Here is a 12,277-nt window from a genome sequence, read left to right on the forward strand (position 1 = left end):
TGTTCGCCAAGCACATTGCCTATTAGGTATACAAAGCTTGAAAAAAAATAAAAAAAAAAAAGAATATAGAACTACTTTCAAATTAAAGTAACACTGTCCAGACAAGACTACTCCTTCGCCCTAGCAATCTTGTCCTTGTACTGCCGATTCCCTAGAACCCACCAAACCAGGATAAGTATTGGAATCCCACCAACAACAACACAAGTATAGTTCATATTCTGCACCGTCACAGGCATATTATACGGGAAACTGAAAAAGACAATCGCAAAGAGCAGCCAGCCCACGGCAACACCATTCACCAGCCACCCCCACGACCCCATATGGAACACACCCTTGTGCATATTCGCGCGGCCCGTCAGCATGTTCGTCGAGATGGGGATCAGGTACGCGACGTTGTTGATTGTCACGGCGGCACCGAGCATGCTGTTGAATGCGGTGCTGCTTCCTAAGTAGAGACAGCCTAGGGCGGCGATGACGGCTGCGACGAGGAGTTGCGCGTTAAAGGGGATGCCGAATCGCTTGCTGACTCGCGCCCAGGTGTCGGAGAATGGCATGGCTCTGTCGCGCGCAAAGGCCCAGAGGACGCGCGAAGTGGAGAGCTGGGAGGAGACGACGCAGGGGCCTAGGGCGATGAAGAGGATGAAGGTGAGGCCAAAGGCGCCGCCTACGGATTGGGTGACCTGGCGGAAGAGTTCAGTAAGAGGGAGGCCAGTGTTTGTGTCTGATAACGCGGCGAAGTCTTGCACACTGAACATCAGGGCGATCAGGTAGCTGAGGCCGGTGGTGAAGGCGATGGTCAGGGTGATGCAGATTGCCAACGGGGCGTTTCGAGAGGGCTATTCATTAGTTCATCTGATTTATTTACTTATGACTGACAGCGACTCACGTTGGGCATCTCTTCTGTGATATGCGTGATCCCATCCAACCCTCCCAAAGCATACAGCGGGTTGACGAGCCCCGTGATGAAGCAGATGACATTGCTGTCCCAGCCGGTGTTGTTGATGAACGTTCTGAATACGAAATCCTTGCTCTGGTGTGTCGGTGCACACGCGACCACTGTAACAAGGACAACGAACCAGCCGATCTGGAGGTAGAACAGAGAGAACCTGTTGAGTGCTGGGATGGCCCTGTTCCCGAATAGGATCATAGAAGCTGTCAAGATGTTGAGGGCCTGGTAAATGATAAACGTCTCCCACGTCTTGATTGGCACTGATGGGTGGTATAGAGAATAGAGTGCTTGGACTGGTCAATGTTAGTATCATGAAGAATGTGCAGCATTCCTAACGTACCGATCTGGGCGAAAATCAGGTTGGTCGACGCGGTGGTGAATATCCCTGCAACGCGTTAGCTGCTGCTGCTGCTGTGATATGGCGCATACATACAGCCAGCAACGGTCAGCCAGCCGGTAATGAAGCTCAAGAAGGCACTCAGCTTCTTGGGCGCAACGGCCGCAATCCAGTGGTACATGCCCCCCTCGGTTGGATAGCTGGAGACGAATTCGGCCAGAGAGGCTCCCAAAAATGACTGCATCATCGTGACCAGGATGAAGCCGTAGATAATCGCACTCGGTCCTCCGGCGTTGATTTCGGTGACGATGCTGAGTCCAAGGCCTGTCCAGGAGATGGTCGTAGTGGACGCCAGCCCGATCAGCGACAGCATGCTAAAGTGACGCTTTAGTTCCTGGGTGTGTCCTAATTATTCATTAGTAAAGCTATATTGTTTTACAAACAACGTACCCATCTGCGCCAAGCGCAGCTCGTCGGCATCCATGGCGGTCGCATCGCTGGCCTTGACGGCGGCGTGTTTTGAGCTGGAGTCGGCCATTCTGACGCGCGGATTGACAAGTCAGACTCAGAAAAGCGAGACCGGGAAACGCGGCACTTAAAGAGTCTGCTCACTGTTGTGTAACAGTTCAGATGGCGATCTGGCGGTGATATGTGATACGGGACCACTGTTATCAGCCCCAGTCGCGTGGTTCATTTCCTGCATTGCTTTGTTTCTTCCCCAGAAGAATGCCACCGTGCAACCATGCAACCATGCAACCCCACAGAGAGATAAGCAGCCCGGACTGTGCCGGTGTTTGCCGGTCCAAGTTGGGGAATGGAGGGCTTGGACGGCAGGATGACCGCTGTATCTCTCCACAGTGTAGGGCAAAACTCCGGTGGGGTTGGCCGAGGTAAAGAGCGATACTTGAAGGCTGGAAGTCTCAAAGATATTGCAATCCAGCTGTCGAGATGTTGAAATCTACTTGGTTGCAGGCGTTAGGAACAGCCCTACTGGGTGCTGGCCTCGTGCACTCAGTAAAATTAAGCCACCATGCACAGACCCTCTTCGACGAGTCAATGACCCTGCAGGACGCCATTTACGATCCATCGGCCTCCTATTTGCGTTACTTTTACTTTCCCCTCGCTGCAGGGCCTCACGAGACCCGGTCGTCCATCTGGTACTCGGTGGGATTATTGCAGCGCAACCTCGACAATGACGCGGAGGAGGCCGCTAAGATAGTCAAAAACATCATTGGCGATCAAGAAAAGAATAAATCGGCGCAGTGGTACGGCGACTACACCAAGTATCCCGAGCAGCCCACCGTGGGAAGTCCCGCGTACCCTCCAGTGGTAGGTTATCGAACTCCGGCAGCCAAGGCCACGACTAAGGGAAACAGATATACAATTCTTGGGACCCCAACTGGAGGGGCTTTATTGGAACTGCTTTGATAATTATTTACGAGGAATTTCGGAGTTTGTTGCCTGTAGATCTGCAGGACTTAATCCTGGAAAGCTTGCACAATAACACGATAGGCGACAGCTACCGCGTCGGTGGCGTGGATGGCGACAATCTATACCCAGGATACTCCAATGCCTGGTTAATGAGAACTGTTGTCACTTCATGGACCGGAAGGAGGTTGAACGATGCCAACATGACTGCTGCCGGAGAGGCAGATGCAGTTGACTTCTTGGACCTTTTCGACCGTAACCATACCCTCTCTGAGTTCAACAGTCCAACATATGCCGGCGTATCCATATCTGCACTCACAATTGCGGCGAAGTATCTGGGATCTACAAACTCGACCATCGGACAAAATGCAGCCCGGGTTATACGCCAGATATGGGACTATGAGTCGGAGCTCTGGAACCCGAGCATGAGGAACTTTGCTGGCCCGTGGGATCGTACGTACGGCTATGATATGAACCAGCATGTGGCCATCATGTCGATCTGGATGTGGACGCTCATAGGAAAGGAGAATGTGTGGACGACGACCTCGCCAATCTGGACTATGGCCCACGCCGATGACTTTGAGGTTGCACCGGTCATTGCCGTGTTGTCCCAGTTCCACAAAACACTCATTCCAGACAGGATATTGTCGAAGCTCAGTTCGTTTGCTGGAGATCATACATACACAGGGCATGCCTATGTACCTCCAGCGGATCTCGAACCGCGCAACATCACCACATGGGTGTCATCGAATATCTCCATCGGCACGCAGTCTTTCAACCAAAATGTAATTGGCGGCTTTTCCGAGGACTCGAGTTCCTTCAGCCCTTCTGTAGTTCAGTGGGCAAGATCTGACGAGTCCATTGGATACTTCAGCCTGTATCCCACAGAGACGGCATTGAAAGCCGATGTTGCTCCATATGCCCTGAACCTCACCTACCCGCTTGGGAACTCTTCAAGTACATTCACGTTCGCTCTCGCGGCCAACCCGCTCGGTCGAAAGAGAGATATTACTGGTTTCGACGATGTGGATGGTCTTAAGATTGAAGTCGTTGGTGGCACTGTCGACCCGACTCCCCAGATATCGTTCTGTGGCCTGCTAGGAGGCTCTTGCGAGGCTATTCAGTAAGTATCCACTTCTTTTTCTTACACACTGTTTGTTAATATCTGGCAGTAATTTTGAATTCTGGAATATTACATTCGGCATGCCGCCAGATAGTGCAGATGTCCCTCAGGTCCAGTTTACGTTTGAGCGTCGATAGTCGTGCAAATTGAGGTCATGGATCTGCGAATGTTTTGAACTGGGAATCTTGAGAAAAAAGGGACTGCTGTTTGTTACTACGAAAACGATGTTCTCTCTATAATAATTAGATCAGCCTCGCAGGGTTAGCAATGTGTTGCACAGTTCCTGCTCTCTAATCACAGCGGTTTACTTCGAAGTGTTGGTATACTGTATATTTGGTGCATAGTTGACACTAAACATTCCTTTTTCGACTCTGGTTCGTCATACTGATAGAACAGGATATATGCCACATTCAATCACGGATAATTATCCACTATCAGCCTGAATTTACCATCCAAGACAATATGTATACATCTCGTCCATCATTCGAAAGCAGTGCTCCAATCTCGCAAGAACCGCCACCTAGTTTCGTCCTTTAACGCGGTGTCTTCCCATCCATTAACCTTGGCTGGAAAAAGACTAACGGTGTCCTGTAGAGTTACGTCGTGTGCCAGGACAAGCAGGACATTAGGTGCGGCGTCGAATGACAACATTTTTTCGATGCTCTGAGCAGTGACTTCAGGCGACTCCGACATGCTGAAGCCATTATCTAAGACGCCAACTTCGTAAAACGGACAACTGTGATATAACTGTCCCCTGGGGTGTATCTTCTGCAAGCAGGTACTGGCAAATGGCGCCGGCATGGCCTCCGAGTCCTTCGGGTGCGGATGGATCTCCAATGGTAGCGGCAGGAACTCTGAAGGACGAAGTTGACCCGCGTGATGGCAGGTGTCGGCACCCATGAGAACGAAGCTGTCGTCTTCGGAGGCTTGCGTTCCCTTGGCAGTTGTCCTGGCGAGGCCACAAACGTGGCCGATGTCGTGACCAGGGACATCGAGTAGGTAGAAAGAGCCATCGCCAAAGTAATCGAAAGCTCGGAATTCACCGATTTGCAGATCGAATTTGTCCTGTGTAATTTCCACCAGTTTTCTGCCCTGGTAGTCGTCCTCGAATAGCGAGCTCTTTTGGTTCGTAGGATACCCTGGGAGTCTGGCGGCTGGCGCCCCAGGGCCAAAAATCAAGTCGACGCCCGGGGGGAAGGTTGACGGGTCCCCAGTATGGTCCGCATGGCAATGGCTTTTCATAGTTAGAAAGGTGAACAGCGGGTCAGAGGATCTGCACACCTCCAAATTATGGCCTCAATCGAGGTGAGGTCGATATTGTTGTCCTGCAATATGTCTGCGACGTCCTTTTCGACATCGATTACAAAGTTCTCACGAAAGCCCTTCCAGAAGGGACTCGACAGTTCGTTGGCATCTTTTCGGACTCCGAGATCAAAGATGACTTTCTGTTTGGTAGTGGGATGCTCGATCAAAAAGGTAAATGCATTTGCGACCAGTCGATCCATGTTGCCCACCCGAGGCTTGAGGAAGAAATCGGCGGGGCCATCGATCCTCACCGTCGTGTCTATGACATGGACATTGACACTCTGGGAAGACTGGGGGATGTTGAGCGGAGGTATCTGTGTCATTTGGAACGTAGTTGTATTGTGGTTAATTGATGTGGTGGAAATATATATCCAACGCGGGGAACATCCTCTCTGGCTTCTTGGTTACTTGTGGTCTCGGATGTCGACCTGCTGCGACCTGCGGCCTGGACTCCGCACCGAGAGGTGCCATTCAGGAGCTGGCAGTGGAAAGGAATGAGGACTGAGTGGTGGAGAGTGCCCCTCCTGTTTGTGGTGCCTTTCCGAATACGGCAGCCCCACTGGCGCGCCCTGAGTGGCCGGGCGGGCTTGGCACTGCGGGAGGCTCGTCCCGCGTCTGCTTACCGTACTCATTACAAATAATAAAATAAAAGACCCTCTAGTATCAAATAGCTACTAATGACGGCGGAACAACTCGAGTTTATGCAATTAAAAACTACGTGGAAAGAGTATAATTTGATTTTCTGGGCTTTCATGGCATCCGTCTGTCCGAAACCTCCAGATGCCATTGCTGCCCGAGACATTGAACACGGACCTGTCGTGGATTTCCTACTGGCTCGACACACCGGAATCTGCTGCCCATGTGGTGTTCTTCTACAACAATCCTATCTAGGGTAAGGATATGAAATTCTAATAGAAGCCGCCGAGCGGGGAATGTGGTTCATTCAATGAGTTCTTCTCGCGTAAATGAGCAGACATCAACTTTGCCCGTCCGATAGCTGGATAGACAAAAATTCGCTCACTGTGCACGCCGCTAACACCATGTTTTCGTGGCCCATGGGAAATTGAGGATGGACTCGTCAGTATTGGGAAACGAGCTATTACGGCAAAGGAATCAAGTGGTCTGTTAGCGAGCTGCTTCAGAGACTCGGTCCGGATTTCGATAATGGCAGCCTGATGCACGCGTTCCTTTAGCCTCATGACTACCACCGCCAGCACGCACCGGTAAAACGACAAGGTCATGGAGGTGAAGAATATCCAGGATCAGACGTACCTTTAAATTACCAAGAAACAAGACGGCACCAGGCTAGCGGCCGATCGGGGACTTACTCGTGAGGTAACCGAGATATCCCGAAGGCACCACAAAAAGAAGGTTGAGTTTCGATCGCTGGATGCCCCAGACGATGCGGGCTACCAGTGGTGCCAGACTCGAGGCCTGATCATCATCGACACTGTCGTCCATGGCAAGGTTGCAGTCCTGCTAATCAGAATGGCCCAGGTCTCGTCCGTGGCGATGAGCGTCCAGAAGGAATACTGCGTGCAGAAAGGGGATAAAATCTCGTACTTCCTATTAGGCGGGTCGGACATCGCCATCGTATTCCAGAACGGAGTCAAGTTCCGCGATGATCTCGAGATAAACAAGACTAAGATCAACGTGAGGGATAAGCTGGCTACCTTTTAGTCCACCGTCGGTTGCTTCGGGGTACTCTCATCCGTCATGGAAATTAGTATGTTAATGCAAATAAATGGCTTATTTACTCTTCTCCTCATAAATATCAATACGACATGCTCAACTTGTATCTCGACTCTCCGCTTGCCAGCACAGTACAGGAGCGAAGGAAAGGCCATGCATAATTTCATCCACTGATTGATCTCCATATATTTAAGTTGGTCGGATTCAGCTCCACTGGCAGTGCCGTTGCTGTTCGAATTGAAGCCCTAATTATACCCCAGAGAATACAAGCGGTGTGAACCAGCGTTTGAAAAGATTACGTCCCAACAATCGCCCAATACGTCCATAACCCCCCCATGATACAGCCAGCTACACGAGTTGGACCCCGATGGCCAAATATTTAGGAATATGAACTACCAGCCCGTGGCGGCGAGCTGAAGTGGACATCGACTGTGGTGGGATGATCAAAGAAGCGTTCTATATTATCCAGTAAACTAATGCCATGACCGAAGGCAACGTGGAGCTTGAATATACGGTGGCAGTCGATCACTGCAAAAATCAAGGCACGCCGTGCCGCCGAACTGGATCTACGCCACTAGGAACACCGGGACGTGATAGCCGCTCCGCAGGGCCCACGAGACAACACTGAAGCATTGCCATCACATCCCAAATGGGCTTTGACTCACGTGGAGTGGTGGACAGGGCAGACCCAACCATCTTCATGCCCCGCCAGGCCAATCCTCGCCATGGCCAGTGAGGCCTGCATATTGCGGCAGCTCCACGAGGTTAATCTCCGCTGGAACAATGATCGGCTGCAGGAACCTTTTTCAATATGCACTGGTCAGGGAGGACCAGACGGTGATGATCAGCCTCAACTCTGGAGCACTCTTTCTCCAATTTGTTAACATGGTTCCTGGTCCTCTTCGCTGGGTCTGGCTTCATGGCGATGATCGCCCAGAGTTCTTTCCATATACAGCGGCTCGAATGCATCACCGCACATTAGCAGGGTCAATAGCTTTGCATCTCTTCGAGCGATGGAAATTGTGGGTTTGCTCATGTCAGTTTGTTGAGTAGGGTAAAGAGGGAGGTTATTGGAAATTATGGCAGCGAAGAACTATATAAAGCCCCAAGTATCCGGCCTCTGAGGAAGACATCAACCCGCAAGCTTCAGTCCCTTCATTTGATTTACTAGTTCTTCGATAAACACTATCAGAATGCATTTCAAGTCTATTTTCCCACTTCTGGGCCTGGCTGCCTCTGCCTCTGCCCAGGTCAGTGCTTCGCAAATGACCGCCAATATCGACCAGATCACCCAGAAGTCATCGGAAACCAACGATATCGCCAAGAGCATATCCATCACAAACTTCTTCAGCACTGGCCCTGTATGTTACGCAGTCCCGTATATGTGCCCCGAAGGGCTGCTGGTATAAGGCCATTCCTGCTTACTTCTTCCCTAGCAATTGATCAACGACTTTAAGGATATAATCCAGATAGTCACTAATGATATCACTTCCATGAACGGTGGTAAATCCAGGCGGTCTCTCAAAGCTCGTCAGGAATGCTTGGATGTTGAGAACCCCGAGAAGTGTGTTGAAGACCTCGGAGAGATCGTGGAGGACCCCAGTGAGATCCTAGGAGATAAGCGCGCTCTTCGGGCGCGCCAGGAATGTTTGGATGTTGCAGACCCAGAGCAATGTCTTGGTGACATTGGAGAGATTCTTGGGGACCCTGCCGAAATCCTTGGAGACAAGCGCTCTGTCAAGGTTCGTCATGGATATGCGAATGTGTCTCGCCGGAGAGATTGCTAATATCTTGAACCAGACTGCTGGAAAGAAGAGACAGAGCCCTCCTGCCTACAGTGATAGCGAGCAGCAGGGCGTCTGCAATGCTTTCAGAACCGTATGTTGATTACCGAAAACGATCCCACTCCATTCTATGGCACTAACAACTGGAATAGTTCGTCATGGTGCATCAGGAACTCCTGAAGACTGTCATCGGCAAGCATGGCCTACTGAGCCTGACCCCCTTCACCCAACCGATTGCACACCTGCTCCGGGCGTTGGAGGGAGGTGTTGACACGCTTGCCTTTGGTATCATCGACACTGTGCCAACCTGTGCTCAGGATGCCATCCAGAACAAGAACAGTCTGGACATGACTCTTCAAGAGGCCGAGGACACGTACAGCCAGTGAGCGCGCTCGCTATGGCCTTTCCAACTTGCCGTCGGATTTCCACGGGCAGATTAAATTACGGGAAGCAAAGGGTCTGTAATGAATATAATAGTTACTATGAAAATACCTTCGCGTTGTAATAACTTGGTCGGACATCAATTTGTTAGATTCTTTTCGATTGAGTGCACCGGGAGGGTATCCCAGCACCTAGACTCAACCTCTGTATCTATCTAGTCTTGGATATAAACTCACAGGTATTGTAGATTTCACTGGCACAGAAATAATAGACAGTGAGAATCAGCATTGGAATTCTGTCATATTCGCGATTCCGGCTTGGGCACACCCCCGCCCAGCGGTTTGAGAACACCCAGCCAGCGTTTGCACAAAACGTTAATCACCCTTTATGGTACCGACGTGGCATTTCCTAATTAATAGATTTCAATAATATTAAAGAATAATCGAGGTATATGCGTCCAAATCCGACTTGGTCTGCTGGACAGCTCGAGTGGCAGTCTAGCCTGTTCCGGCGCAGAATTGGTCTTTGGTGGCGTAGATGATATCAGTCCGGACTCGTGGCTTTGAACGTGACTCGGGCTATTTCTAGAAGGGGATCTGCAGTATGCTCGTCATGCATTATTTCCTTTACGGGGTTTGAGGATGAGAAGTGTCGAAAGGGCAGTCCTGCATGGATTCTCCAGCCGCTCCATGAAGGGAGTATCGACAACATTACTTGTATACGGTAGATCTAATGGCGCCTTTCGTCTCGAATAAGAAGGCTACTCGTCTCTGCATAGCCGCAGACAGGGAGAATTTTGACAGTAGCTTTCTCCGCAGCTGGAGTCTTGAAGGGTTCGACGTTCGATACCTTCCGCTTGTCAAGGACAAGAAAGCTTTTATCCACGACCTCGAGGGCGTAAAGACGGGTTTAAGTGTCAGTGAATCATATGCCATCATAAGTGTGTCTCATTATCCTTTTAACAATGCAGCGCTCATTCTGTCAGGTTTCGGCGAGGCCGCCGCGGTCTGCTTGGAGCATTTTCTCCATTCACCGAATACCAGTAAGCTCTGCGCACTGATAGCTTACTATCCAACGAGGATCATCGACCCAGAGCTTGCCTATCCATCGTCAGTTCGTGTCCTAATTCACTTTGCCGCGCAGGATGTCACTGTGGTATATCCGTCCACTGGGAGGGCGCATAAGAGCCAAAGAGAAGTCAGACGTATCACTTCGGCAATGGGCACAGGAGATCGTCTCAGCGTGGGGTACCAGGCGTATGTGTACAGTGGATCTCTGCCAGGGTTCGCAGAGAAGGACATGAAACAATATAATCACATTCCAGCGCAGTTGGCGTGGAGTCGGTCGCTGAAGGCGCTGCAGCTGGCATTCCATAGAGAGGTTGATTTGGAGGCAGTATGGGATGAGGCCCAGCAAGGTATGCATTTCACATACTATGTTCCTTGACCTGGTCACATTATCTGTCCAGTCGCTAATGGTGAGTTCCTCAGCAAGATACTTTTCATCCAAGCCCGGAAGTTCGATCGGCTGCTATACAGGCGACGAGACCCCCTCTGTTACCTTTCAACCAACGGCACAGGGCGCGTCGGGCGGAACGGACCTTCGTCGCTTCTACGAAAATAACTTTGGTGGGAACGCGCCGACCTCGATGCGTCTAAGGCTTCTTTCCCGTACCACGGGCGCAGACAGAGTCGTTGAGGAGCTGTACATGAGCTTCAAGCACAGCCAGGAGATGCCATGGATCCTACCAGGCGTTGCCCCAACACACAAGCAGGTGGAGGTCATTCTTATCAGCATTACACGTTTTATCGGTGGCAAAATATCTTCTGAGAATGTTTACTGGGATCAAGCGAGCGTGCTTTGCCAGGTTGGCCTGATCGATCCGGGCCTTGTCCCACAGGGTGTACAAGGGGTGCAACGGATTCCAGTCACTGGCAGAGAGGAGGCGAGAACGGTACTGTCTGGTAGTACGTAACTTAATACAGATTGATAATAGTGCTGATGGTCAGGTTTTGTACACGGACTCTCATTGAATACATTCGATTCATTCATGATAGGTCGCTTGAGATTGCTATATACACAGCCCTTCAGACACCAACTCGTAGAATGGCACAAACTTGAAAAAGACATTGATACGAGTAGAGACGGACTGGATACAAGTACAGAATAAATACTAGACCGAGGCCGTCATGCTTAGTTACTAGACACACCGTTAGCTATACAACCTCAACTAGATGCACGGAACTCACAGTAGCTGGAGCGTCAAATCTCCATGGATCTTCGCCTTGAGCTGGACTTCGATGTCCAAGTTCAGATCCAGTCGCAGCCTCAATTGCTCCTCCTTTCCCTTGTCTTCCCCGCCAGACTGGCCACCAACGGCACTGCCCAGAGCCTTGCCTGCAGTATTTCCAACCTCACCCACGGCCTTCCCACCGACGTCCTGTGCAAGCTCCCCAACCTGGTCGGTGGTCTGTCCAACATCAGCCAGGCGGGAGAGTTGTTGACCGGATTGGTCCTGATCGTGTCTACCCCAGACCTCTGGGGGTGCATTCCTTTCACGCTCACGCGTGACGGTCCGCCTCGGACGGTAGTGTCGTTTGGGAGGATCAGGTTCCCGCTCAGGTTCTGGCTCTGGAGAACCTATCTCTTCAGTTGGCGGTGATTCTGGTGGAGGATCGTCTTCGTCGTCTTCCGGTTGCTCTTCTTCCTCTGCTGTGCCTTCGCCGGGGTCGTCATCCCCCGGGCTTTCATCTTCCGCGTCCTGCTGGGCTTCGTCTTGGGGGGCATCCCCATTCGTTTGGTTATCTGCAGGGGCCTCATTTCCCTTTGAACCCTTCTCATCTCCTACGTTATCGTTCCTTTCAGGTTGAGGGGTACCTGCGCTTCCTGGCGTTCCCGAATCGTCTGCTGCGGCCTCGGCGGGTGGCTTTTGTCTAAGCTTAGGGGGCTTGCGCTTGGCCGCGGGGGTAGGGGATGCATTTCCGGCGGGTGCATCCTCTGTAGGATTATCCTTCATATTCTGTGACATTGTGGGACGTAGTATTTGCGGCGCGATACAGCTCTTGGACGATTTGTGGTATACGCTTCAGGTATGTCTATACTTACGAAGATTGGCAACCCAAGCCGCAGCAGTGGCAGCTGTGATAGCCTGATGCAGTAGTATTGATGTCAGGACCGGTAGGTTCTGATAGGTTAAACAGCAAACCACAAACAGTGGCACTGGCACAGACGCGGTGGAAGACTGGCATCTATCAATATTCGCCTGCGCCGCTTTGGGA

General features: G+C 51.1%; 7 protein-coding genes across 7 annotated transcripts; 4 read left to right on the forward strand and 3 right to left on the reverse strand.

Annotated features, from left to right (window-relative positions):
• Positions 1-19: 19 nt before the first annotated feature.
• Positions 20-2,102, reverse strand: ASPSYDRAFT_46365 (putative choline transporter Hnm1). Its single transcript, XM_040847206.1, has 5 exons — positions 1,737-2,102; positions 1,383-1,691; positions 1,290-1,334; positions 887-1,242; positions 20-836 (listed from the first exon to the last, which is right to left on the reverse strand). The coding sequence occupies exons 1-5, from the start codon at positions 1,822-1,824 to the stop codon at positions 108-110; spliced, it is 1,527 nt and encodes a 508-aa protein (XP_040702155.1). The 5' UTR covers positions 1,825-2,102; the 3' UTR covers positions 20-107.
• On the forward strand, positions 1,948-4,146 carry ASPSYDRAFT_1048564 (uncharacterized protein). Its single transcript, XM_040839814.1, has 3 exons — positions 1,948-2,615; positions 2,663-3,837; positions 3,887-4,146. The coding sequence occupies exons 1-3, from the start codon at positions 2,235-2,237 to the stop codon at positions 3,972-3,974; spliced, it is 1,644 nt and encodes a 547-aa protein (XP_040702156.1). The 5' UTR covers positions 1,948-2,234; the 3' UTR covers positions 3,975-4,146.
• A 171-nt stretch (positions 4,147-4,317) lies between these two features.
• On the reverse strand, positions 4,318-5,465 carry ASPSYDRAFT_152929 (MBL fold metallo-hydrolase; the record flags this gene model as incomplete). The annotated part of the gene is made up of 2 exons (XM_040842242.1): positions 4,318-5,071; positions 5,119-5,465. The coding sequence occupies 2 exons, from the start codon at positions 5,463-5,465 to the stop codon at positions 4,318-4,320; spliced, it is 1,101 nt and encodes a 366-aa protein (XP_040702157.1).
• A 429-nt stretch (positions 5,466-5,894) lies between these two features.
• Positions 5,895-6,822, forward strand: ASPSYDRAFT_90525 (uncharacterized protein; the record flags this gene model as incomplete). The annotated part of the gene is made up of 2 exons (XM_040852350.1): positions 5,895-6,034; positions 6,447-6,822. The coding sequence occupies 2 exons, from the start codon at positions 5,895-5,897 to the stop codon at positions 6,820-6,822; spliced, it is 516 nt and encodes a 171-aa protein (XP_040702158.1).
• Positions 6,823-7,982: 1,160 nt separating this feature from the next.
• Positions 7,983-9,106, forward strand: ASPSYDRAFT_46370 (uncharacterized protein). Its single transcript, XM_040847207.1, has 4 exons — positions 7,983-8,195; positions 8,271-8,576; positions 8,635-8,712; positions 8,771-9,106. The coding sequence occupies exons 1-4, from the start codon at positions 8,028-8,030 to the stop codon at positions 9,002-9,004; spliced, it is 786 nt and encodes a 261-aa protein (XP_040702159.1). The 5' UTR covers positions 7,983-8,027; the 3' UTR covers positions 9,005-9,106.
• A 529-nt stretch (positions 9,107-9,635) lies between these two features.
• ASPSYDRAFT_69446 (uncharacterized protein) lies at positions 9,636-11,072 on the forward strand. The gene is made up of 3 exons (XM_040850470.1): positions 9,636-9,939; positions 9,985-10,416; positions 10,490-11,072. Exons 1-3 carry the CDS (start codon positions 9,732-9,734, stop codon positions 10,972-10,974), a joined length of 1,125 nt encoding a protein of 374 aa, XP_040702160.1. The 5' UTR covers positions 9,636-9,731; the 3' UTR covers positions 10,975-11,072.
• A 172-nt stretch (positions 11,073-11,244) lies between these two features.
• On the reverse strand, positions 11,245-11,436 carry ASPSYDRAFT_153159 (uncharacterized protein; the record flags this gene model as incomplete). Its single annotated transcript, XM_040842255.1, has 1 exon — positions 11,245-11,436. A coding segment is annotated over one exon (192 nt), but the record flags the coding sequence as incomplete, so codon positions are not given.
• Positions 11,437-12,277: the final 841 nt, after the last annotated feature.

This window comes from Aspergillus sydowii (assembly GCF_001890705.1).
Source record: "Aspergillus sydowii CBS 593.65 unplaced genomic scaffold ASPSYscaffold_6, whole genome shotgun sequence".
NCBI classification, from domain to species: domain Eukaryota; kingdom Fungi; phylum Ascomycota; class Eurotiomycetes; order Eurotiales; family Aspergillaceae; genus Aspergillus; species Aspergillus sydowii.